This window comes from Hemicordylus capensis, chromosome 1 (assembly GCF_027244095.1).
Source record: "Hemicordylus capensis ecotype Gifberg chromosome 1, rHemCap1.1.pri, whole genome shotgun sequence".
In the NCBI taxonomy this organism is placed as follows: Eukaryota; Metazoa; Chordata; class Lepidosauria; order Squamata; family Cordylidae; genus Hemicordylus; species Hemicordylus capensis.
In genome coordinates, this window is record NC_069657.1 from 437,128,403 (window position 1) to 437,155,830 (window position 27,428).

Below are 27,428 nucleotides of genomic sequence, written 5' to 3' on the forward strand. Positions count from 1 at the left end.
GTTCACAGGGCTCAGCAGGTCCAGCCGCCCCTGCCAAAATTCGGCGCACAATCTGGAGTAACAACCAGGCTGCCAAGATGGGTGCACACCAGAAGACCTCAAAGAGCTGACTCAGACAGCTGCCACCAGAGGGCCCTGGCCCCAACACACCTATCATTATTATAAACTCTGCCTCCAAAAACGATTTGGTGAGGCTTCCGTATTCCTGAGCTCCCCCATCACAGGATCTCCCACCTCCTTCTCTTCCTCCCTCCTTCCCATCCCTCTTCTTTGATGGACGAGGTTCCTCCCGCTTGGCAGGACTGGTTTCAATCTGTGCTGTCCCAGTCCCTTTGCCAGAACAAAAAATTCAGGTGAGAAAAGCGGAATCTTCAAAAGGAAGGGATCTTCTGCTTCTTCCTCTGCATCACCAGGTCCTCCACCTAAGAAGCAGCATAAACATGCAAATAAATCCTTCAGGTCCTCCAGGTCTCATTCTGCTGCCAAAAATAACAATGAACAACCACTTCTTCAGCAGTGTCTAATTATGATTCCCCAGACCCTCACACAACCACTCTTATTCCTGACACAAAACAATAAATTCCTGAAGATCCTCCTGCTTCCCCTATTCCTCAAATGCCAGAGCATCCTGTTGATCATGATCTGGGTCAAAATTCTGAGGAGGGGGAATGGTCTGACCAAAATGGTGATTCTTTCGCAAAATCTCAAAAGGCATTCCTTACAGAAGAATTTGTCCCTCTGTTAACCAAGGCAGTGCATACATAGGGCCTCCAGCAGCCCTCTGCTCAGGAGGAACCCAGTCCCCCTAAAGGGGCACTAGTGTTCCCCAAGCCTAAGGATAATGCCTTTCCCTTTCCAGAATGCTTCACTGACTCTGTAAAATAGGAATGGAAGCTTCCTCCCTCCAACTGGAAATCCTCATTGCTGGTTAATACATTTTATAATCGCTCCTAGGAGGCCTTAGATGTACTTAGTGTCCCCTACAGATGCTCCAGTGGTGGCTCTTCTCTCAGGTGCTATCCTCCCTATGGATGGTGATAGTTCTCTTAAAGACCCTATAGATAAAAAGATGGAATCAGCCCTCAGAAAAAGCACATGAGGCTTTTGTCCTGTAGACAGTTATTCCAGGGGGGCGGGGCGGCAGCACACTTAGGTTTGTTGGGGTGGGGCGCCACTTGGCCCCCACTCGTCAGCCTCCATCACAGTTTTTAGAAAACAAGTAACAATGTGGCTTTTCATCTAGGCTTTTATACGAGAGTACATTTTTTTACTGTTGCTGCTTCGTGTTTCGTGTGTTACTGTTTTATATAGGTTTTTAAACTTTTAAATATATTATTTTTATATTGTGTACTTTTAGTTTGTATTGTGTGTTTTAATTATATTGTAAACTGTTTTGGGATTATTTTAATGAAAGCAGTATAGAAATGGAACAATACATAAAAAACAACAACACTGGATGAATTTGTTAAACATACTTAGACCCCTTGCTGCGTCAACTTAGAGCAGGCCTGCTCAACTTTGCCCCCCGCCATTTTTAGACTACAGCTCTCATAATCCCCAGCCACAGTGGCCAATAGCCAGGCATTATAGGAGTTGTAGACCAATATCTGCAGGAGGACTGAAGATGAGCAGCCGTTACTTAGAGATACCTAGTGCAGCTTGCAACAGTGTTTAAAAAACTGCTTTAAAATCTTTAAAGAATGGCAGGAAAAAACAGTAGGTAACAACAAATAACTGACAAGGAGTTGGACAAAAAACCTGAGCCTTCACAGGCCAAAGGCCTGCCAGAGCGGAAAGATTTAGTGTGACCTTTGGTACTGAACCAAGCCAAGCAGCACTCTCTTGGGTGACGCATGTGGGCATCTTCTCATCACTTGATCTTCTCATTTTAGTTCTTTGAGGCAGATGAGCAACACAAGCGCTTGGAATCCGAGTTGAGGAGCAGGCTTGAGGTCTTGGAGATGGAGGCTACACAGCACCAAGCCGTGGTGGATGGCTTAACTCGGAAGTACATGGAGACCATAGAAAAACTGCAGAGTGATAAAGCCAAGTTAGAAGTAAGCCTCTGTGCCCACTGTGGCTCACCTGCTTAATTGTTGACGAATTAAAAACCTTGCTTTCTCAACCAGTATTCTTTGCAGGTTGACTGGGTGTTCTAGTTGTGATCTGTTTTAATTCTGTTGTGTGGATTCTTAATTTTTAGTTCTAACATTGCTGTGATGCTGTTGGTTGTAACTTTTTATTGTTCAGCAGTGCTTTGGGTGCTGTGTTTGGCAGAACTGTAGCATAAATTTTTAAAATTAACAAGAAACGGTTACACTTCGTGTCTCATTGTGGAATTCATTTTGCAAACTGCCATTGACAGTTCTGCTATTGTTCCCCCCACCCCTTTTCTTTTTTAAAAGATTAAATCCCAGACCCTAGAGAGGGAAGCCAAGGACTGCAGGGTTCGAACAGAGGAATGGTATGCTTCTCTCCTCCCCACCCACCACTTAAAAGCAGTGCATCTCATGTTATTGAAATGTACCTGCAGAAAAAGCTACTGCAGTGAAACAATGATCCTTAACACCTTTTTGTTTGATTGTGAACTGCTTGCTTGATGTCATCTCCGCTGTTTGGCACAGGCATAAAGAACAACCTCACACTGGTCAGCTATCTTTATTGGGAACAATAAAGAAACAGGATAATATACAACCATATAATAAAGACATTTTAATATTTTTGGGTGAAATGAGGGTCACTATACTGGAAACAAAAGCACAGGCTGTCAAATAGTGTTGTGTCCGATTGTCATCAACACCCCCTCTCAAATCTGAACATGGGCTGGGGGCTGTATGTGCTACAGTTCCCTGTAGCACATTCAGACATTGTATATGTAGTGGGAACAGGGGAGGTGTATTGTTTACACGTTCCTAGGTACGTCACAGGTATATACAATAAACTGGTATGCTCACACTAAGCATGAAGAAGCCCAAACCTTGGATTAATAGTTCTATAAAGACTTCCCTGCATGTATCCCTACAGAGTACCTTACTGAGCAATATGTTCTGACTCAGTACAACATTGCTCTTTATATATATATTGAAAACTAATAGTTAATACTACTTGTTTCCTTTTATCACCCAGCCAGCAGCAGTTAAAGAACCTTCATACTGATTTGGGTAGCAGGTTGGAGGACTCTTTACACCTCATCAGTGAAAAAGTACCTTTCAATGATTCAAGTAGGTATTGTGTTGATTGCTTTTGTCATTGTTAAAGAAACAAAAGGGAGAAAATGCCCAAAGACATAAGTTTGGGGCAGTATACAAAAATACTAAGTAAATAAATAATGCTAGCCTACCTTGCTGGATTGTTGTTGGAATTACTGGAATAGTACATGTGGAGCACTTTGAACATTCATAAATAACTTTGTAAATCTAAAATGGTTGCTGTTTAAAGTGACATTCCATGGGATGGTACATACGCTTGCCAAAGTTGTATTCCGTTCAGTTGCATTTTTAGAGCTTGCTCTTAAGTGCTCTGGGCAAGTAATGGGAGTGGCTCTTGAAAAAGATGCTTCCCTGTTCTTGAATGATCTAAAAATGAACAAAGACCAGAGAGGAAATATTTACAGTAATATTATGAATATATTCTTTTGTAGAGTCTAGCCAGTATAATGCCCTGAATGTGCCAGTACACAATAGACGACGGCAGGTAAGTAATACACTTGCAATGCTTAACCTAAAAAGTGCATAGTGCCACATGCATAAGACTGTGAGTCAGCAGATGAAATGCTGACTTGCATTATTTAATAAAATTCTGATTTCAGATCCTAGATAAACAGGAATCCTGGTTCAGCTTAACCATGGTTGCTGTTGATACTGCCATATTGCTTAATCATGATTAAGGCAATTGTGGGGAATTTGCTTTGGGACAGGATTGTAGGGCAGGAGCATTCTACATGAGAGCTGACACCTGGTTTTCCTTAACTAAAGGAAGTCAGCATTGTTGCTGAACCATCCCTAGGTGGTATAATGTTCTGACCAAATGAGGCTGACAGGGAAAAGGAGCCACTTCCTACCATACGTGGAACTCTCATTGCTGCTCACTATGATGGCCACTGGCATCCATGGCTTTGGCAACTAGCTATAATATCCCAAAGAGCAGCCTCTATTTTCAGAGATGATGTGATGGTCTCTGGCTAGATCAGTGGTAAGTAACCTCAAAAACTTTGGGTGTGTTTGAACTAAAACTCTAAGTTCAGATCCCTATTCAGCTGTGAAACTCACAGGATGACTCTGGGCCAGGCACGTGTCTCTCATCCTAAGCTACCTCACAGGGTGGTTGTGGGGATAAATATAACCATGTACACTGCTCTGCAATCCTTGGAGGAAATGCAGAATACAAATGTCAAATAAGTATCCCAGCCTAAAACGTATGCTCTTGTGATTGCAAAAGTCAATTGTCTTAATCCCATACCCCACCCCAACTAAAAAGGGACCTGGCATTAATTGTCAGTGATATAGATATATATTGTCAGTGATCTAGATATATGAAGTACAGCACATCACCAACAGAGAACTGAATTGCATAGAAAAAATAAACTTGTCACTCCCTACATCTGCCTCTATATAACTAAAAAGAAGCATGCTAATACTGCTAAAAATTGTTGCTGAGTCTGGTGCTGTCTGCGTGTGGGGGCAGTTTTCTACGTGCTTCAAATGATAGCAGGATGCCTGGAAGAATTTTGCTTGTGTTGTCACTTTTATACAAATTTTCAAGGAGCTTTCTTTCCTGCCACAAAACACATGTTGGCTGTGCTGTTTGGGAAAATAGGCAAGCCCTAAAATTTATTATGCCCCAAATCAGGTTGCAGTGTCTCTTATTTGCTTCTCCTTCAGAAGAGCCCTTTTATAGCAGGTTAAGTCTTTCATATTCTTATTTGCTCCTAACTGGGCACACTGAAATGTTGAGGCCTCCAATAAAACAGACTGCATGCAACCAAATAAGTCAGCCAGTTGTTGCTCTTTGTACTTTGCAGTTAAAGCTGCGTGACCTTGCTGGCCAGGCACTGGTTTTTGTTCAAGATCTGGTAACAGCTCTTCTGAATTTCCACACCTACACTGAGCAGCGAGTCCAGATTTTTCCTGTAGATTCTGCCACAGACACTATATCGCCATTAAATCAGAAGGTAAGCTGACTTGGGATGAACCTGAAGCAAGTTCTTGAGCAGTGGGGATCTTTCTCTACATTTTTAATTTCAGCTAGCTGACCCAGTGCAGAGCATCTGCTCCCCTAGTTCTCGCTCTCTCTCCCCCCACCCCCCCGCAACTGATCCAGCTCCTTGCCCCGTCTTCATTTCATCTCCATTCAGTCAGCTGTTCTCTCCCATCCCTTCACTCAGTTCGTTCTCCCCCTCCCCACATCCCTCCGGCCAGTTCATTCTCACCCCCTCCCCATGCTGCTGCCTGCTCAGCCATGCTCCTTACGAGGATTTGGGTGGTTGGAGCCAATGTGTGCTCTCCCGCTGGCTTGCAGTGGCACCTGCACCTGCACCTCCTCCTTGACCTCCCTTCCTCCTTGGTGGGCTGGCTCGGAGGGAGGCATCCCCTGCTGTGCTCTGCTCTGTTCTTAAGAACATAAGAACAGCCCTGCTGGATTAGGCCCAAGGCCCATCTAGTCCAGCATCCTCTTTAGCACAGTGGCCCACCAGATGCCGCTGGAAGCCATAGGCAGGAGTTGAGGGCATGCCCTCTCTCCTGCTGTTACTCCCCTGCAACTGATACTCGGAGGCATCCTGCCTTTGAGGCTGGAGGTGGCCCACAGCCCTCCGACTAGTAACCATTGATAGATCTCTCCTCCATGAAGTCATCCAAACCCCTCTTAAAGCCATCCAGGTTGTTGGCTGTCACCACATCCTGTGGCAGAGAGTTCCACAAATGGATCACGCATTGTGTGAAAAAATACTTCCGTTTGTTGGTCCTAGACCTCCTAGCAATCAATCTCATGGAGTGACCCCTGGTTCTAGTGTTGTGTGAGAGGGAAAAGAATCTCTCTCTCTCCACTTTCTCCACACCATGCATGATTTTATAGACCTCTATCATGTCTCCCCGCAGTCGTCTTTTTTCTAAACTAAAAAGCCCCAGGTGTTGTAGTCTTGCCTCATAAGAAAGGTGCTCTAGGCCCCTGATCATCTTGGTTGCCCTCTTCTGTACCTTCTGCAGTTCAACAATGTCCTTTTTAAGATGTGGTGACCAGAATTGTACGCAGTACTCCAAGTGTGGTCGCACCATAGTTTTGTATAAGGGCATTATAATGTTAGCCGTTTTATTTTCAATCCCCTTTCTAATGATCCCTAGCATGGAATTTGCCTTTTTCACAGCTGCCGCACATTGAGTCGACACTTTCAACGAGCTGTCCACCACAACCCCAAGATCCCTCTCCTGGTCCGTCACCGACAGCTGGGATCCCATCAGCATATACTTGAAGTTGGGGTTTTTCGTCCCAATGTGCATCACTTTACACTTGCTAATATTGAACCGCATTTGCCATTTTGTCGCCCACTCCCCCAGTTTGGAGAGATCCTTTTGGAGCTGCTCACAATCCGTTTTGGATTTCACTACCCGGAAGAGTTTGGTATCATCTGCAAATTTGGCCACCTCGCTGCTTACCCCTGCTTCTAGATCATTTATGAATCAATTAAAAAGCACCGGTCCCAGTACAGATCCCTGGGGGACCCCACTTCTTACTTCCCTCCATTGTGAAAACTCCATTTATACCTACCCTCTGTTTCCTGTCTTTCAACCAGTTAGCAATCCACACATGTACTTATCCCTTTATCCCATGACCGCTAAGTTTCCTCAGGAGTCTTTGATGAGGAACTTTGTCAAAAGCTTTTTGGAAGTCCAGGTAGCCTATGTCAACTGGATCACCTTGATCCACACACTCGTTGACACTCTCAAAGAAGTCCAAAAGGTTGGTGAGGCAAGATTTACCTTTGCGGAAGCCATGCTGGCTCACTCCCAGCAGGGCCTGTTCTTCTAGGTGCTTTACAATTTTATCCTTGAGGATGCTTTCCAACAATTTTCCTGGAATGGACGTTAGGCTAACTGGCCCGTAATTTCCCGGATCGCCCCTGGATCCCTTTTTGAAAATTGGTGTTACATTTGCTACTCTCCAGTCCTCTGGTACAGAGCCCGATTTCAGGGATAAGTTAAATATTATGCAAGGAGGTCGGCAATTTCACATTTGAGTTCTTTGAGGACTCTTGGATGGATGCCATCCGGCCCTGGTGATTTGTTAGCTTTCAGTTTTTCCAGACAGTTTAGATCATCATCCCTTGTCACTTCTATCTGATTCAGCTCTCTAGCCACCATCCCTAAAAAGCCTGGTTCAGGACCAGGTATATGCTCAGTATCCTCTGCCGTGAAGACAGATGCAAAGAACTCATTCAGTTTCTCTGCAACCTCCATATCCTCCTTGATAATCCCTTTCACTCCCTCATTGTCTAGTGGTCCAACCGCCTCCCTGGCAGGTTTCCTGCTTCTGATGTACTCAAAGAAGTTTTTGTTATTCCCCTTGAGACTTCTGGCTAAATGTTCCTCAAACTCTCTTTTTGCCTCCCTTATTTTCACCTTGCATTTCTTTTGCCAGAGTTTGTGTTCCTTTCTGTTCTCTTCATTTGGACAGGCCTTCCAATTTCGGAAGGAAGTCTTCTTCCCTTTTATGGCTTCCTTGACGGTACCCGTTAGCCATGCTGGCATCCTCCTGGACTTAGTGGTACCTTTCCTCCTCCTGGGTATACAATTTAACTGGGCTTCTAGTATTGTGGTTTTGAGTAAACTCCATGCACTCTGGAGCGAAGTGACTCTCCTGATTTTCCCCCTCAGCTTTCTTTTCACCATACTCCTCATTTTGGAGAAGTTTCCTCTTCTGAAATTCAAAATGTCTGTGTTAGACATCCTTAGTGATGCTCTCCCTGCATGTATGCTGAATTTGATGGCACTGTGGTCACTGTTCCCTAAAGGGTCGATGGCACTGACATCACGCACCAGGTCCTGGGTGTCACTCAGAATTAGATCCAAGGTTGCCTTCTCTCTGGTCGGTTCCATGACCAACTGTTCTAGGGCATAGTCATTTAGCGTGTCTAGAAATTGGACCTCTTTGTCTTGACTTGAATGTGAATTTACCCAGTCTATGTGTGTGTAATTGAAATCACCCATAATTACAGCCCTGCCTCTCCTTGACTCCTCCCTGATTTCCTCCTGCAACTCCCAGTCACTGTCGGCATTATGATCCGGAGGGTGATAGCACGTCCCCAGTAGCATGTTCCCTTTCCGGCCTTGTATAGTCACCCACAGGGTTTCTGTGGAGGACTCCAGTCCACCTAGGTTTTCTAGCTTGTTAGATTCTTTTCTATCCCTTCTTTAACATACAGTGCTACCCCTCCTCCAAGGCGCCCCTCCCTGTCCTTTCTGTAGAGTTTATACCCAGGGATAACAGTGTCCCACTGGTTCTCACTGTTCCACCATGTTTCTGTTATGCCCACTATGTCTATTTCTGCGTTAGCAACCAAGCAGTCCAGCTCACCCATCTTGGTTCGGAGGCTTCTGGCATTGGCATATAAGCACCTATATGCTGAATCTCTCCCCTGATGTATGCTATTCTTTTGACTCTTTGACCTGCTGGCACAGGCTCCCGTCTACTCTTTATGCGGTTCTGCTCTGTTCCCTTCTGTTTTATTTGCATTCTTTGCAGCCTCACACTTTAAAGGATGGCTTTTGCCAAACGGGATACTGCCCAGCTCCCATCGGCTGTTCCCCAGGTGTCATTTTAAAAGCTGCTCTGAAACCTTTTTGATTTGAAGCGCCAGCAGTATGGTGCCATCTTGGTTCAAGTACAGCCCGTCCCTTTTGTACAGGCCTTGCTTGCCCCAAAATGTGTCCCAGTGCCTAACAAATCTAAACCCCTCCTCCCGGCACCAACGTCTCATCCACGCATTGAAACCCCTCAGCTCTGCCTGTCTCACTGTACTTGCACATGGAACAGGTAGCATTTCTGAGAATGTTACCTTGGGGGTCCTGGACTTTAAAATGCTACCTATCAGCCTAAATTTGGCTTCCAGGACCTCCCGACTGCATTTCCCCACATTGTTGGTGCCGACGTGCACCACGACAGCTGTCTCCTCCCCAGCACTGCCTAGGAGCCTGTCTAGACACTGCGTAATGTCCGCAACCTTCGCACCAGGCAGGCAAGTCACTGTGTGGTCAGCACGCGGGTCACAAACCCATCTCTCTATTCCTCTAATGATCGAATCACCAACTACAAGGAGGCCCCCACCCCCCAGAGCAGTATCCCCTGTGCGAGAGGATATGGGCTCATCATCCATGGAAGGGGTCCCTTCTAAAGGAGCATTTCCCTCTTCCTCAGACCGATGTCCTCCTTGCCCAAGACCTTCATTCTCCCTGACAGCAGAGGAGCTACCAGCCCTGGAGTGGGATGCCTCTATCACATCCCTGAAGGTCTCGTCCACATGCGCCTCTGTCTGTCTGAGCTTCTCCAGATCCGCCACCTTGGTCTCAAGGGAACAGATTTGTTCCCTGAGAGCCAGGAGCTCCTTGCACCGAGCACACACCCATGACTTCTGCCCATGGGGCAAATAGTCATACATGTGGCACTCTGTGCAATACACAGGGAAGTGCCCCTTCCCCTGCTGACCTTCTGTCTACATACTGTTTTTGTTGGCTGTTTACAGTATTTAGGGAGCTTATTTTCCGTCTATTAGATAGTTTATTAGGATACGTCTCAGCTGTAATGGTCAACTATTTAGCTGTCCAAACAGCCTTTCTCAAGAATATGAGGGATACGAGGGAGGGATATGTACTTACGTTCTCTTCTCCATCAGGTTCCTTGTGATCCTTGTGATCGCAGGGGCTTGTTCGAGGCTCCCCCGCACACTTTCCCCTAACTCCTGCAAAACTCCTACGTCCTGTTTGCTATCCCTGTTTGCTATGCTCTTTTCTTCCCTGCCAGGAAATCTTGTGAGAGCTGCCATGCATGGGATTAGTCTCGGGTATGCCTTAGAGAAGTGTGTGTGTGTGTGTGTGTGTGTGTGTGTGTGTATTTGTATATATAGAATGTTTTAATGTAAACTGCCCTGAGCCACTTTAGGAAGGGCGGTATATAAATTGAGTAAATAAATAAGTACCTTAAAGTGAACTAGCGATCAACATGCCACTTGCCATAGTTTTCTGTACAGCAGGGGTTCCCAACCTCCAGATGTTGCTGAACTCCCATCATCTGCAGCCACAATAAATTGTGGCTGGGGGTGATGGGATTTCAGCAATATCTGGAGGACCACAGGTTGGGAACCCCTGCTGTAGAGCAGAAGTGGTCGAACGTGTGGGATCATCTTGGTTCTTACTTAAGGATGTGCCCGAAACGTTTCAGAGGCCATTATAGAGGCCTCCAAAATGTTTCGGCCACTGGGGCTGTTTTGGCTTTCAGAGGTGGTGGGGGAGGGTGCACTTACCCCTCCAGCCGCATTTCCCCTGCCGGCACTCCTTTGTATCAAAGCCCCTTGGGGCGGCATACCTCCCTCAAGCAATTATTTTGCACCTGGCTCTAGTGGACCCTAATTAGAATAGGGATGTGCCCAGAACCATTCTGAAGTCGGCAAGGATGTTCCCTTAAGGGCGGGAGAGGGTGCACTTACCCCTCCAGCCGCATTTCCCCTGCTAGTGCTCCATTGAATCAAAGCCCCTCAGGGCAGCAGCATACCTCCCTGCTGCCCCTTTGCCATCCTCGGCCGGAAGTGGCCATCAGTACCGGGTGTGTGTGTGCCTGTTGCGTGTGTGCACGTGCATGGCTGATGGGCACGTGCGTGCATACAACGGGTGCACATGCTCCCGGTACTTCTGGCCGAAGACGGCAACGGGGCAGCAGGGAGGTATGCTGCTGCCCTGAGGGGCTTTGATTCAATGGAGCACTAGCAGGGGAAATGCCGCTGGAGGGGTAAGTGCACCCTCTCCCGCCCTTAAGGGAACATCCTTGCCGACTCCAGAATGTTTCTGGGCACATCCCTATTCTAATTAGGGTCCACTAGAGCCAGGTGCAAAATAATTGCTTGAGGTGGATGGGTGGAGCCGCAAATAAAATGGAGCCACAGGGGCTGGAGCCCATCACACACTGCTTCCCATGAAACATATGCTGGGATGACCTGTGCCTACAAGTGCAAAGTCTGGCTTGTTTGCAAACTCTGGTTACAGCCAGCTGGGATCGCTAGATTTGGACAATGCAGCAAATCCCAGTTTGTTCTAAACAGAGAATGGAATTTGAAATCCTCCTTTTGTGTGCGAGTCCAAGAGTTGTGTGGAACTGAGATTAAATCTTCATTCTGCATGATATCTGGGCCAGCCATAGTTGGACTGTATGGAACTTTGATCTTATCCAGCAAGGTAATATTTGTGGTTCTGGATTGGAAGGAAAGGCTGGCATGTCTTGAATGAAATTAAAACTGTGACTGCAGGGAGGAGGAGAGAAGGAAAGTTCTAATGTTATTGAGTGGGTTGGAACCAGAAACCACTTTCATTACTCTTGATATAGTAGATAGCCAAATGTACTTTGACTTTAAGAAGTGTAGGCTTCAGTAGTTTGGCTGCCTGTTGCTTACTAGATGAACATGTATATGAGAGAGAGTTTTGGCTAATTCTTCTCTTATTTTTATAAAATGATAGTGGAATATTTTACTATTATAAATGGCTTTGTATGTGGGTCATAAAACCTTATGTGTGTCCTTTGTGCTGTGCAGAACTATTTTAAAAATCCTCCTTACTTGGGCCAAGTTGGCCACACAGTATGCTGCCTTGGTGTGTTTTTTCTCTTGTTCTCTCTGTAGCACAAAATCTGTCCCTTGAGATGGCAGTGCCACGATACATTTCTAGGGTTGTGGGACCTTTCAAGGCTAATGGTTAGAGTATTGGACTAGGACTGGGAAGACCTGAGTTGGAGTCCCCATTCAACCATGAAACCCACTGGGTGACTCTGGGCCAGTTGTGTATCTCTCAGCCTAACCTACCTCACAGGGTTGTTGTGAGGATAAAAATAACCATGTACACCGCTCTGAGCTCCTCGGAGGAAGAGCAGGATATAAATGTACCATAAGAAATAAAGAAATAAAATGTGTGCATGATTTTGCCAGCTGGAACTGCTAACAGGTCTCTCTGTCTTCAGTTCTCCCAGTATCTTCATGAAAATGCATCTTACGTTCGCCCTCTAGAGGAAGGAATGTTGCACTTGTTTGAGAGCATCACAGAGGACACTGTCACAGTGCTGGTAATATTGTTATCCTATTGCCACACTCTTCTTCCAAAACAGGTTGGTATCTGAATATCTGAAAAAAAATCTCTTCTCTTTTTAAAGGAAACAACTGTGAAATTGAAATCCTTTTCTGACTACTTAACATCTTATGTCTGCTTTCTCAGGAAGATTCTTCCTTACCAGTGGAAAAGGTATTTTTCCTTTCTGTCCTGCTAAATGGGAACTGAAATTGTACACGGAATTAATCATGTATAATCTGATAGCATCAGGGTAACATGCTTTTCATTGAGTATCTTCATGATGATTCCTGACAATGTAAACTTGAGGGGTGGGGGGAAAGCCCTCACTTCTGCCATAGGAACTCATGTCCCCCAGAGAGTCTATTGTTTCCAGTTTTCCATCATGCTTTTCTGAAGGTGAACCAGGACCTCTTTGCACAAAATCTATACAGTAGTGTTGATGGCTTTTCCATAAGTGTGGGTCTCTTCTCCTAGAGAGTTGGGCATTTCTTTGGAAGAAGTAAAAATAGGGCTATCTTTCCACTTGGGACTAGTTTGATCTCTACTTTTTTAAAATAAAAGATATGAATTATCTGTCTGCCACAAAGGGCCAAAAAGATACTTAATTTCTAAGAATTCAGTTGACAAAGCCAATAACACAATAACAAACAAACCCAAAACAACATCTTTTAAGCAGTTGATTAAAATTAAGCAAGTGTTCATATTACTAGAACCTCACTTTTCCTCTAGAGATATTTGAAAATATTAAAGGAGGTGTGCTCACTTGATAAGTAAAAGCTACCACTCGTCATTGGAAGAAAATCTCTAATACTTACTCTCAAATTCTCTATTATAGTATTGCAGTAGAACCCAAATTAACCTTTAGCTCACGCTCCACTGATTTAAACATTTCCTTTGCAAAGGAATTTGGCCCCCTCGGATTTAATCAGCTAAAGCTTTTATTGGTTGATCCATCAATTAAACGGGGGAAAAATGCATGCATCTTTAGTTAGAACTGAACTGGCTTTTGGCAGCTTGGGTAGACTCAATAAATGCAGCTATTTCCTAAGCTAGCAGGCGAGTGGAAACACTTTGTATCTTCTTGGCTTCTGTCTTCCCCAAGCTGGAAGAATCAGTATGCTGCTGCCTTACTACGGTACTACTCTGGAATATATACAGATTCCTTCTATGTTGGGGAGCCTTGTTTCTCTCTGTTCCGAGCAGTTGAAAGTTGGCAGTCCGATTATAATGTGGTGTGGGATGCAAGGAGTATATATGCAGCATCTGACTGTTGAATATATAGGTTCAGATTGGAGGTAGAATGCTAGGTACCTTATCCCTTTTAGTTCTTAAAAATAAGTTCATTGTGTCAATAGGAAGGACATCTGGACTAGTCCCAGTTTTACAGCCAGAAAACGTCAGTGTGAAAAGCACATTACCTTCAGCCACAAAAACAAGTCAAAGGTGATATTTCTGTAGGAATATAGTAGTATCACAGTTTTTTTGAATGGGTGCCTGGCAGTCCCTAATAATCCCCAGGAAGCACCTCTTGCGTTGCTTTTCCATATGTTCAGAAAAGTGCTCTAAAATGTTTTTCTCATCTCTTCTGAAAATCATGTCAGTTTTATTAAAATAAAAAAGCACAATGCTCACTCATTTAAAAACACAAATTCATATGTTCCTAGTTTGGAAGAAGAGTGTGAATCTTCTCTTTGCACAGCTGCGTTGAGAGCCAGGAATATGGAGCTCCAAAACGACATGAAGAAGCTGACCGCAGTCTTTGAGAAGCTGAACACTTACATTAGTCTCCTTGCCTTACCAAGTAAGCACTGGTGGTTAGCAACAGCAGTCGGAATAATGTAGGATGTTCAGACTTCAAGTTCCAGCATGATCTTGTCTAAATCTGAAATGTTTTTTTTGCGAGGCAGAAATCAGGCTTTAAGGTGTACACATATTGTTGTCACTATTGTACAAGAGAAGCAGGGATATACAGAAATGTGAAGGTCATGAACCTCCATATTCAGACAGTATATCATGAATACCAATTGCTGGGGAGCAACAGCAGGAAAGGAATTTAGCCTTCAAACCCTGGTTGTGCGCTTCCCGGAGGCATCTTGTTGTCTTAATGTCTTGTTAGCTGCCTTGAGCATGTTTACGTAAAGTGAAAAGGCAGAATATAAATACTTAAGTAAAAATAAAAATTTGGAAAACAAAATTGGAAACAGGATGCTGAACTAGGTAGAGCTTCGGTTTGATGCAGCATGACTATTCTTATATTCTGGAAATTAAACTGGAATCTGGAAGCAACAACAAAAAGTCCTACTCTCCCCAAGTTGCAGTGATATATTATTTTTGCTTTCTAAAATTGTTTCCGCTTTGAACCTAGAAGCCCTCTAATATCTTTATTAAAAAACTACGAATAGAGGGCAGAGTTTTATAGGAATTGTAGTGCTGGTGAGCAACTCTGAAGCAACCAAGATAACCTGCTAGTGATGCAATGAGAAGGATTGATTTCTCCCCCACCCCGCCAAAAATTTCTCCCCCTCAAACAAAATATCAACATAGATATCAGAGCTGAATGTTTCAATACAAGAAAATTAATATGGAATAGGTCAAATTCAGTGGTCTTTTTAAAGAACTCTGTGAACATAGCACACATATACATATATATGCATGCATACATATATTTTAATTTTAAAATAGGACTTAAATGATTTTTAAATGAATAACCATAAGACATTTACTACTCATGTAGTAAAGATTCCTATCTGTGTAGTGAAGAGGAGCGATAATATTAGCATATACTATCAGCATATATATAGCATATGAGTATCAGATGATACTCATAGCTAGTGACTGGAAGACACTGAAGGCCAAAGTTTAAAAATATTTTACTAGAACACCTCATAAATTTGATAGGGGCTAATAGTATTTAGGTGGGTATTTTTCCATCAGAATTCGCTACTTGGACAGAAATCTGGACCTGGTATGTACTTCAGATCAGTATTTGATGTAGTTTGATTTCTTCTTTGATTTGGATTGGAAAAAACATTTGAGTGCATGTTATGTTTTTTTATGGTCATGCCCTTTAACTAAGTCAGTCCCATTTTGAATAGGACTTCTTATTTGCTTGCTTGGTGGTGGTCTATTTGGAAAAATATTTTTTTGAAGCATAATTGATTATGGATTTCCTGGTCTTTGTACAACTTCTAGGCACAAAACCAGACAGGTTGCTTCGGACAAACTTCAGCTCAGTATTCACACATGTTGCTTCTGCTCTTCACGGGTTTCATGATGTCATGAAAGGTAAGTGAAGAATGTGTAGCTTTTTAAAATAAATGAACCTCAATCCTGTCAATTAATGGAGACAGAAGGACAGGGTGGATGGCTTATAGTTCAACTGACTTGTTCAAGGTTGTTGCTGAAATAAAGTTGACTTAACCAGAGTCTGGCTTTCGGTGTTGATATTGAAAAATCTAGGTTTAGGTTGGTGTTCTTGGAGAGTGCATTTACTTCAAACTCTATTCACTTGAAAAGGCAAATGATTAGTTAGACTTTTAAAAGGCAGAAAAATAATGTGATGAGAGACTTTGTGAGTTAAGGTGATGCTTTGTATGGAGTCAGAAGGTTGGTCCATTTATGAAGCAGTCCGACTGGCACTGCATTCAGTTGCTTGGACAGAAGGTCTTTCCTAGCCCTACCACTTGGGGCTATTAAACCCGAGATGCCAGAGATTGAGCCTGGGGCCTTAGATATGTATGTGCTCCACCACAGAGTCATGGTGCTTCCCATTATGTAGCTGCTGGCTGATACTAGTGGTATTTACGCAAACCAAATAGGAACAGAGGGAGCTGCCTTACGTTGAGTCAGACCACTGGTCCATCTAGCTCAGTATTGGCATCAGCTCTCCAAGGTTTCAGGCTGTTGTCTTTCCCAGCCCTAACTGGAGATGCCAGGGAGTGAACCTGGGACCTTCTGCATGCAAGCAGATGCTCTTACCACTGAGCTATGGCCCCATGCGCTAAGTGGAATATCTTACAGCAGACAGCACTCGCATATACCGTGTTTCCCCGAAAATAAGACAGTGTCTTATATTAATTTTAGCCCCCCAAAATGCACTAGGGCATATTAGCGGTACATCAGAAATTACTGCTAGGTCTTACTTTCGGGGTAAGTCTTACTTTCGGGGAAACAGGGTAGTTGCCCATCCAGATGCAAACTAGGATATGCCTTGCTTAAGGTACAACTTATGCTCGTTACCACAAGACCAAACAGCATTCACACATCTCACATCTGTATTGGCATCCACATCTGTTCTCGTTGTTGGTGCTGGCCAGCCCTAAGCCTTCATGATTAAGGATTCTATCTATTAAAGTACCATAGGAAACTGCATACTTAATAGGCACGGATTGAACATTATGCACAATAGCCACTGAAGAGGATAACCAAAATATATGGGCGACCGGAGATCCCCTCCTATGATAAAAGGCCAACACTTTTTTATTTTGGGATTCCTTAGTTTTGAAAAAAGGTGACTGAAGGGAATATAATAGAGGTATGTAGAAATGTATACATGATGTGGATAAAGTGTACAGAAGTGTGTTTTCCTCTATCATAATACTAGAAGTCTTGAGTTATCCGATGAAACTGAATGGTAGGAGATTTAGGACAAACCAAAGTACTTGTTCATATAGCGCGTAATTGGCATGGAATTTGCTGCCACAAGATACAGTGGTGGCCACTCACTTGGGTGGCATTAAAAAGAGATAGGACAAATGCACTGAATGCAGGTCTCCCTGGTTACTAGTCACGATGGCAACACAGAGAATCTCCATGTTCAGGAGCAGCATGCCATTAAATACGCAGGGGAGCAGTGACAGGGCTGTTGTCTTCATCCCTTGCTTGTGGGCTTCAGGTGAGCCACTGTTGGAAGCATCAAGCTCACTGTTGTAAGCTTGATGGACCTTTTGGTCTGATGATCCAGCAGGGGCTGCTCTTATGAATATTCAAATAGACCAGGATTCTCAAACCTGGGTCCCCAGATGATGATGATGATGATGATGAACTACAGTACCCATCATCTACAGCTGCAATGTGGATGATAGGACTTGTCCAACGTCTATGGGCTCAAGTTTGAGAACCTCTAAATAAAAAAGCAAAAGCCACAGACTTTTCTAGAGCTTCCTTCCCACCAGCATGAGCACAATATTTCCTGTAACTCTGGAGTGAGGGAGTCACCTGTCCATCTGCAGCTCGTGTGTCAGATGGATTAAATTAAATTGTCCTTGTAGATAGGCAAAAGTGATACTGAGTACAAGGAGGGAGAAGATGATTTCTCAAACTGACTGTTTGCTTTGGACTTGTTCAAATCCAGAGTTACATGGGCAGCCGATGCAACTTAATCTCTTCTGGTTTTAGATATTTCCAAGCATTACAGTCATAAAGCTGCCTTGGAGCGTGAGCTCCCCACAGCCACACAGAAGCTCATCACCACCAATGACTGCATCTTATCCTCTGTGGTAGCATTAACAAGTGGAGCAGGCAAGGTAACTTCTCTTCTTTACCCTAAGTGATAGCTCAGTGTTGCGATAGCTCAACTAACACTAGCTTGCAGGCTAACTAGAGATGTGCCTAATTTGTACAGAGGGTATCTGTTATTGGGGAATTGGGCCTTGTCTAAAAACACTAGTGGGTTAGAGTCTTAAGTAGTGAGGAGAAAGGATGCTCGTGGAAAGGAACTTTCCCATCCTCTCCTCCCCTCCAGAAGCCACTCTTGAGAGCTGGGAGACCCCCCAGAATGGCTTGGTATATGATGAGATGGACATTGGGTTGAAGTGTCTTGCCTAAGTGGAGCTCTCACTTCTATGGCTACAGGCTCTGTTCTCTCACCATACCTGTCTAACCTTCTGGGTTGACAACTGATGACCTGGATTAGGCATGGAGGGTCTTCCAGATCCTTGGAATAGGACTTAAGTGGGATTATATTGAGCAAGGAAGACTAGAAAGCTGTGCAGAACAAAAAACTCCTTCATGATCCAAATAAGTGTGGCCCAAATTAAAGTTGGGCAAACACTTCTGGTCTGAGCTTCTCTTTCTGCATAGAAGTCCCATCATCCCTGGTGGGAACTAGGGGTGTGTGAGCCAGCTCAGTTTGAGCCAGGCTCAGCATTGAACCGGCTTGGCTCAACAGGTTTGGGGTTGGACCGGACTGGCTGAAGTCAGTCCGAGTTCGAACTGAACCACGTCAGAGCTCTACTGGTAAAGGGGAATCCGGTGAGGATCCCCCTTTACCATTAAAGGGGAAGGGGGCTTCCCTAAACCTAGAGGGGGCGGGAATCATTTAATTCTTAAAAGTACTAGCAGCGGCCACAAGGGGGAGTAGTGGTGGCTCTCCCAGAGTTGCCTGGGCTGGTGGCGGCCCGGCTTGGGCTTCTGCGCACGCATGGAGGCCTGAATTGGAGGTAGCCAGAGTGGCCCAGGCTACTCTGGCTATCCTGCCACCACCGCTTTTACTTGTAAGTACTAAATGACTTCCCTCCTGCCCCCTCTAGGTTTAGGGAAGCCCCTGCTGCCCCTTTATTAGTAAAGGGGAATCCTCACCAGATTCTCCTCTACCAGTAGAGCTCTGAACCAGCAGTCAAACAGACTGGGTCCGGTTCGATCGGTGCCAAAACTGAGCCGGGTGGATTCAGATCGAATCTGGATTCGAACCAAACTGGCAAAGCCAGTTTTGTGTACACCTCTAGTGGGAACTGATGCTCAGGCTGTCAGTTCCAGCCTCCCAATTGCTGATGGAGCCTTCTTCCATCCTTTTCCCCTTTAAAGTGAATACTTTTTTCCTTGAAGGGCTATGTCCTCCTCAGTCCTGCTCACTTAACTGAGCACAGTTACTCACATAGTTGAGCATCCCTGCTTTGTGAGCCCCACCCCCCAATATCTAACCCAATTTCCCTGCCATCAGCAGATAACTGTCCCCGAGTTTATAATCCCTTTCTTCCATGTCCAAAAGGATTAGAAATTTTATATTTAAAAGAAATAAGTTTTGGTATTAAACTACCACACATTGTACTAGAACAGTGGTTCCCAGCATGTGGATCTCCACAATAAATTGTTGCTGGGGATGAAGGGAGTTGTAGTTCAGCAACATCTGGAGGCCCCCAGATTGGGAACTACTGTACTAGAAAGTTGAAATCTACCATGCTCTTTGGGTGAACTTGTGCAGTTGGTTTTATAGGTAAGGTAAAGTGTGCCATCAAGTCGGTATTGACTCCTGGCGACCACAGAGCCATGTAGTTTTCTTGGTAGAATATAGGAGGGGTTTACCATTGCCATCTCCTGTGCAGTATGAGATGATGCTTTTCAGCATCTTCCTATATCACTGCTGCCCGATATAGGTGTTTCCCATAATCTGGGAGACATACCAGCGGGGATTCGAACCGGCAACCTCTGGCTTGCTAGTCAAGTCATTTTCCCGCTGTGCCATTAGGTGGCTTCAAAGTAGCAAGTGCCATAAAAGACCTAGAGGGAGCCTTTAAAGTTCTTGCACATTATTCATTTGCAGGCTTCATATGAATAATATGCCAAAATGTTAAAGTCTCGATCCAGCAAGTTGTCACCTTGATGTAGATTCTTCTTACCTGACTGACTTCCAAGTGTGCCATGTTTAGCCATCTGATACCTGTCTCTGTAGGTTGCTTCATTCTTCAGCAACCATTTAGACTACTTCACTGTGTCGCTGAGCTATGGGCCTAAGGGAGGAATGGAGTTTATCAATCCCCTCTCGGCCGAGTGCATGCTTCAGTACAAGAAGAAAGCGGCTGCCTACATGAAACTGCTCAAGAAGGTTTGTGCCTGTTCCAAGTACAATAGCCACAGTGCAGCCACTTGGGGGCTTTGGACACGCTCTAAACATTCTTTTGATGTGGGATTGGATTCTTTCCTCCCATGAAAACAATCTTTGTTTCAGGTGGAACCATTCTGGTTCCTGACTCTGAGCTGTGTACTTATGTAGGGCAGAGCTGAGGGAAAGGCTGCAGAGAGCATGGTATTGGCTTGATTAAATGTGAGCTCAGACACAGCCTTTGCTCTCTAAGCCTATGGAAGGGGGAGGCAGGGAGGAATTCTAGGGTGCCCTTCTTGACTTGCGTGGAAGAATCTAGACAGAGAGGCCTTGGAGCTAAGTGAATGCTGACGATGGGAACTATTGCCACGTGGGAAGAGGGTGGCTTTGGTATGTTTCATAGACAGAGGTAGGTTTGGGGCTGGTGTTACTCAGGGGTTTGACTTAAAGAGAGAGAGAGCTGCTGTTGAGGAAATTGAAGGATGGAAATGGACTTGATCACTGCAGATATATTGCTTTCCCTGCTTAGTTTGTACCAGCAGGAGCTGGTACAGACTAAGCAAACCTGTGCATGTGGGCAGTAGAGGCATACGAGGTTCTTTTTTATTATGATCTAAATTTCTATCTGGGCTACTTGAGTTGTATTTGAGTCTTGTATCCTAGCAATCTTGACTCCAAGGATCCATAAATGCACTTGCTACAGGGTGCATTTTTTTAAAAAGTGTGGCAAGATTTCCCTTAATTCTTTTCCTGAGCCAGGAGAATCTCTAGTCCTCACATCAAGCTTCAGAGGCTGAGAAAGCAATGAGACATTTTGCTGCTTTCTGAGCTTTTCTAGGGCTCAGTGCCCAAGGTGCTCCCCAAAGCTTGGAGGCAGACACAGGTTTGCCCCTGGGCCTTTGTGCTGGACCCCGGAAGTGCTTAGAGTGTTTCTGAATGTCAGCCATGACATCACAGGCAAGACCCTCGCCCCCACCCCACTTCGGGGAAGGGGCGGAATTGGTGGTGGTCTCCAAGTTAGATTGTAGCTTGTACAGAGTTGGACTGCATGGCTGCAAAATAAAGGTAATCAGAGGCAGGAAGAGTTTTCCTGCTCACAAATGCCAGAAGAATAGCTGTGTTGCAGGGGAGAAAAATGCTATAACTTGAAGTCAAAATTGCTGAGATGCACAAATCGGCAGCCTCAAGTGATGTATCTTTGGCTGGATGGCACTTCTTAGACTGCTGGAGCATGACTGAAGGCTTGAATGTGCCTTCAGATTTTGAAAAAAAGCTCCATGCACTAAAGATTGTGGCCAGAATCCTTCTCTTTGTACAGGAAAAACGGCAATCCCTAACATGTTGTGAAGGGTGTTTTTTTTTATGTGGAGGAGCCCTCCTCCCCCTAGGTTGTTGTGAGTGGTACAATCCAGCTATGGATGCATCATGTGAGAATGCTAATGTGTTTCACCCCTCACTGAATTATTGTAACATGAATTGGGTTAAGAAACTAAACAAACGGATCCCTAATGTGCCATAGCGTTTTTGTGTGTTTGGAGGAGATTAACCATAAAAGCAATGACTCATTTCTCATTCCAGCTGACTAAGGCTCTTGGACACCAGCTAGGAGCTGCTAAAATGACTGATTTCCCCTCTCATCTGAGACATGCCCCCGGCACTCAGCATTAGGGAGCATCCTCACTCTTCTGCACTCTCTCCCTTGCTCCCTCAATCCCTTGTGCCTTTGTCCCCCATGACAAAATGTCAGGTGATGCTCCACTTGAAAGTGCATGATCGGAATGACACACTGATGTTTTCATTCAGTTTTTGTGACAGAACATGCCAGGCCTTTCTCTGCTGTTTTTGCCCAAGGCCACTGTAAGGTTTTTTTTAGAACAGTGCCCCAGCTGTGTGTAGCGTTCTTTGTTTCCTCCAAACTGCAATCCACTCTGCACATATCTCTGCCACTTAAGGGCCTGGAAAGCATCAAAGGAGACTTTTGCTGGGAAGGCAGTGGGAAAACCTAACACTTGCCACATGTAGCTGAGCTCACTGAGGTCCTGTGTCTTTTGGCTGCAGCCGTGTTCCGATTCAGTGCCTTATGAAGAGGCCTTGGCCAACCGCAGAGTTCTTCTGAGTTCCACGGAGAGCAGAGAAGGCCTTGCACAGCAGGTATTTCACAGTTTAATGTGCAGCTGTTCCAAAGTACAGTGTAGTCACTGAAATGGTATTCTATTTGGTAGTCACACTGTGCTAACTTCAATTAATGTGCATGATAATACATGTCTAAATACTGAAATCCACAATTAAGGGAGAATTATGCTCAGATTTAGAGTTTTGCATACCATCTAAGCAGAACAAGGGCTAGAACAGGCAGGCATCCTGGATAATCTGACACCCAGATGGGTGAGTTTTATGCCAGAAATCCAAACAGCATTGTCTGATGATAACCCACACTCCGTAGAGGTGGCTCTTTGGATCAAATCTCTCATCTGCTTTGCTTTCAGCTTTCTCTGGCCTCAGGTTTGAAAATGATGGAAAGTCAAATGTGTGTGCAGATGGACTTTTATTTGGTTTATTTTTCCCAGGCCCTGGCAGATGGAAAAGGCAAGCGAAAGTAAAATTTTGATTGGCATATATGGGTTATTTTACTCTGAGTTGACTTCAGGGTGTGTGAATGAAAACAGCCTGTGTGTGACTGGTTCTGCTGTCAGCTCTGTCTGCTGGTCTCCAGCTTGAAGCCAGGCTTCCAGCTAGATGGCCTGTTAACTTCATGGCTAAAAAGTCAAAGCCAGTCTCAATGAGGTCCTGTCCTAGTTTATAATTCTCCGTAACATGTGTTTCAGTAGTTAGTTGACTTTGCTGGATGTGACTAGTATACAGATTGTACAACTTCATTATGCATTTCGGATGTAACGCCAAGGCATGGATTGCCAAACTAAACCAGGGGAGGTTGTGACTTCTGAACCAACATCATGTGACAAAATATGGTTTAAGAACATAAGCCCTGCTGGATCAGGTCAAAAGCCCATCAAGTCCAGCATCCTGCTTTACGCAGTGGCCAGTCAGGTGCACTTGGGAAGCCCGCAAGCAGGGAAAAGAGGAAAACCACCCCTTCCCATTGGTGTTTCCTAGCACCTAGTGTCCACCCTGGCCCTGATGGGAAATATACAGCTGTTAAAGCTAGTAGCTGATAGTTGATGGCCCTATTAACAACTAATGGCTTTGATAGCTGTATATTTTGCAAGTGGCTGCCAAACTAGGATCAGAAATGGTGATGGAGCAGGAGCGAGATCTTGGGGTTATGGTGGACAACTGATTGAAAGTGTCGACTCAGCACCCAGCAACTGGGGGGAAAGGCAAACTCCATGCTAGGAATCATTAGGAAGGGGAATGAAAACTAAAATACTAACATTTATATTGCCCTTATACACACTTATGGTGCGGCCGCATTTGGAGTACTGTATACAGTTTTAGTCACTGTATCTTAAGGAGGACACTGTAGAAATGGAAAAGGTGCAAAAAAGGGCAACCAAGAGGTGCCGGAAGCACCTTCCTTATGAGGCAAGGCTACAGCATCTGGGGCTTTTTCATTTGGAAAAGAGGCAGTAGTGAAGGTTTATAAAATTATGCATAGAGCAGAGAGAGTGGACAGACGTTTTTTACCCTCTCTCACCAAACTAGAACCAGGGGTCATCCCATGAAACTGAAGGCCAGGAAATTTAGGACCAGCAAAAGGAAGTATTTTTTCATACAACACATAATTAATCTGTGGAACTCTCTGCCATGGGATGTGGTGATGGCCACTAGTTTGGATGACTTTAAAAGGGGCTTAGACAAATTCATCGAGGACAGGTATGTCAATGGCTATAACTCTGACATTAGGCTACCTCCAGCCTCAGAGGCAAGATACTTCTAAATATCATTTGTAGGGAAGCAACAGCAGGAGAGAGAGGGCATGCCCTTACCTCGTGTCTGCGGGCTTCTCAGAGGCATCTGGTGGGTCACTATGTGATACAGGATCATAAGAATATAAGAACAGCCCTGCTGGATCAGGCCCAAGGCCCATCTAGTCCAGCATCCTGCTTCACACAGTGGCCCACCAGATGCCTCTGGGGAGCCCATCGGCAAGAGTTGAGGGCATACTGTCTCTCCTACTGCTACTCTCCTGCAACTGGTATTTAGGGGCATCTTGCCTCTTTGATTGGAGGTGGCCTATAGCCCTCAGACTAGTAGCCATTGGTAGATCTGTCCTCCATGAATTTTATCTATACCACCCTGAAAGCCATCCAGGTTGTTGGCTGTCGCCACATCTTGTGGCAGACCCCACCAGCCTATATGTGAAATTAGGTTTTTTTGCCCCAGTATGCATCACTTCTTAACATTGAACCGCATTTGCCATTTTGTCGTTCACCCCCAGTTTGGAGAGATCCTTTTGGAGCTCTTCGCAATCTGTTTTAGATTTCACTACCCTAAATAGTTTGGTGTCTTCTGCAAACTTTGCCACCTCACTGCTTGCCCCAACTTATAGATCTTGGGCCAACTTCTAGGATGTTGGACTAGATAGGGCTTGAGTTTGCTCCAGCAGGACTGTTCTTGAGTTCTTAAACCATGGTTTGCTACTGGATTGGAAACCATGGTTTGGGCAAAGTGTAGTTTGGCATTGCACCTGAACCGACAAACCATGGTCTGGGATGTTGTTCCAGCCTCTGAGGCTACTGTTTGGAGTAGCAACTGGGGATTGTCGAGGGATGTGGAAGAAGAGGGGAAATTGCACAGATCATGACTTGCCTGTATTGCTGAAACACAAATAATGGTTCAGCGTCTAAGCTATAGTTAGCCTAGTAGGGTTTGGCACTGCATCTGAACCAAGCTAAGATAAGGCCTAAAGGGGACTTCCTCTCAGAACTTATGGAGACTATTATAATGTTCTCTCTTGGCTATAGGACATTATCTAGGGCGAACTTTCCATGTCAAACTTGTCACAGTTGGAAGAGAAACCATCCTGATGGACTTTCATTAGAATGTTGCTGTGTTCTTCACGAGTGTGCATTGTAAACACATCTCTATTTGTTGCATCTTGTAAAAATTTCTTATCTAGTCTTGTCATGGCATCCGTTTCTCCCATTTTGCAGATGCATATCTTTGGCTCTTGTACTCGGTTGTGTGCTTTGCCATTATCGTATGTTCACATTTTAAAATGGAAGAAACATTTGTTTAAAGCTTTTTTAAAAATGTGAGCTGTCTGTTCCAGCCAAGTTCTCTATAGGTTCTTTGCCTATAGGCATGGGGGTGTTTCCCCCCATGCTTTCTCTTTTAAAGAGCGAGAAACAAAGTGCTTATGTAGAAAACTGGCAATCAGCTTGCAGGTTGTGCAGTCATGAGCACTAGAAGCTTTTAAATGGAAGTTGAAGTTTAACACAAGCTTGCAGGCCACATGAAACCATGTTGGAGGAATACGTTGGTGCATTCTCATCTCCATCAGCTTCAGGTAAAGCTGCCTCTATCAAGAATGTGGTTTACAGTGCACTAAAAAAAAAAAAAAAAGCTTACTGCTGTTCTAATTCCCATCAGTCATATCCTTCCAACAGTGCTAACTTTCCCTGTTCTCAAGGTCCAGCAGAGTTTGGAGAAGATTGCAAAATTGGAGCAGGAAAAAGAACACTGGATGCTGGAAGCCCAGTTGGCCAAAATTAGGCTGGAGAAGGACAATAAGAGGGTAACAGACAAGCTCAAGAATTCTGTTGACAGCCAGCTGATTGAGACAACCCAGGAAAGTCCCGTCTTGCTGAATGCAGTTGAACAGGAGAAGGAAGATGCTACAGAGAAGCTTTTGAGGGAACCAGTTAAAAGCACAAGTCTGGTAAGTGTGTGTTGCTTCTCCTCAGCTGAGTGTAGCCAAGGAATTCCTGAAAGATTGTACTCTGGGGAAGTGCAGAGAACATTGCGGCAGGAAGTGAGCCACACAGAGTATATTTCAGTCTATGCTGACTTGATTGTCTTCCTGGCAGTTTCCAGGCTCAACTCAAAGGTGCTGGTTTTGCTTTGGGGAAAAGAAAAAGCCCTAAATAGTTGGGGCCAGGATACCTTAAGGGAGTGCCTTCTCTCATACAAATGTATTCTGAGTCCCTGCTCTGTACCCCCCTCCCATCTGATGTGTGGTAGGTGGCTATGCAAAGTTAGGCTGTTTGAGTGGTGGCACCTAAATGGTTGAATTCCAACCTGGCTTCATTATTACTGGGCTTTGGACAAGAGGTTAAGGCTCTGGCTTGAATCCAGAGAGCTAAGGATAAAATCTGTTAGTGCTGTTCGGTGAACTCTTGCATGAATCTGTGAGTGTGATGAAGAGAACAAGAGGGATGATGTTTGCATTTCATCATTCCAGCTTCATGGTTGTTCTTGTGTGTTGACTTGCTCTTTCATAGCTGTTTGGCTAGCTTGTTGTTTTTGTGCATTTTTAAACTAAAGCCAATGTTTGAATCTTCCAAAAAAAGAAGCCACAGTTGGTTTTCTGATGACTGCAGAGAAGTATACTGCTCTGTTATTTCTACATGATGAACTTCACCAAATTTCTACATAAAACTTCACCAAATATTGCAGCGTCTGTTGCAGCCTGGTAGGGAAATTGAGAAGCTGGCATAGTTGATTGTTGGAGATGAAGGTGGGGGAAGTGTTTTGGACATTAGTCCACAGTTTTCACCCCCAACATTCCAGCTGCTAGTGGTTGTAAGCTGCAGCAGGGCCCTTTTGGTTTTCTGCATGACAGAAAGGCTTCCTTCCCAAAGTGAACTCTAATAACAAACCAGGCAGCCCAGGTGACCTTTATCAGGAGGGATACAATAGCTGTCAGGGCCTTTTAACATAGAAACTTACATAGAAAAGAGAGCAAGTGGCAGCCTTGTCACTTGTGAGGCTGCTTCACATGACTGCCTTTCTCCCGGGACAGTTGCCACTATCAGTCTCAAATTTTCTGAGAAGAAGCTTTATTAAAGGAAGCAGATTTGTGTTGCTGCTTGTGTTTAGTTAGCTCAGTGTAGCTAGCTAACCACACACAAGTGACGACAACCCAACCAAGCTGGAGTAATTTAAGGAGCATTGCCTGAGTTGCACCTAGATATTGCTGTCTAAGTGACCAGATGTTTTTGTCTAAGCAGGAGTGGGAGGGTTTGGATTTGACAGTCGGTTGGTCTCTCTCAGCCTGCCGATTCTCTGTGTCTTTGCTGTGATGGATCAAAGAAGATATTGAAGTATGTGGTACGGTCATTTCTGTGTTCCTAACTCAAATCATTTGGGGGGAAATTCCTAGTCTCATA

At 44.6% G+C, this 27,428-nt stretch overlaps 1 protein-coding gene across 2 annotated transcripts in view; it reads left to right on the plus strand.

Moving 5' to 3' along the window:
• The window catches only part of PPP1R21 (protein phosphatase 1 regulatory subunit 21), a 56,162-nt gene that overhangs the window by 7,616 nt on the left and 21,118 nt on the right, over window positions 1-27,428 (plus strand). For both annotated transcript variants that reach the window (XM_053243983.1, XM_053243990.1), the window contains 13 exons: window positions 1,893-2,057; window positions 2,406-2,464; window positions 3,127-3,221; window positions 3,641-3,693; window positions 5,021-5,170; window positions 12,211-12,312; window positions 12,400-12,488; window positions 13,982-14,118; window positions 15,510-15,602; window positions 17,715-17,842; window positions 19,987-20,139; window positions 22,195-22,287; window positions 25,730-25,978. In XM_053243983.1, the coding sequence (XP_053099958.1) occupies window positions 1,893-2,057; window positions 2,406-2,464; window positions 3,127-3,221; window positions 3,641-3,693; window positions 5,021-5,170; window positions 12,211-12,312; window positions 12,400-12,488; window positions 13,982-14,118; window positions 15,510-15,602; window positions 17,715-17,842; window positions 19,987-20,139; window positions 22,195-22,287; window positions 25,730-25,978 (1,566 nt within the window). The remainder of the gene's footprint in view (window positions 1-1,892; window positions 2,058-2,405; window positions 2,465-3,126; window positions 3,222-3,640; window positions 3,694-5,020; window positions 5,171-12,210; window positions 12,313-12,399; window positions 12,489-13,981; window positions 14,119-15,509; window positions 15,603-17,714; window positions 17,843-19,986; window positions 20,140-22,194; window positions 22,288-25,729; window positions 25,979-27,428) is intronic.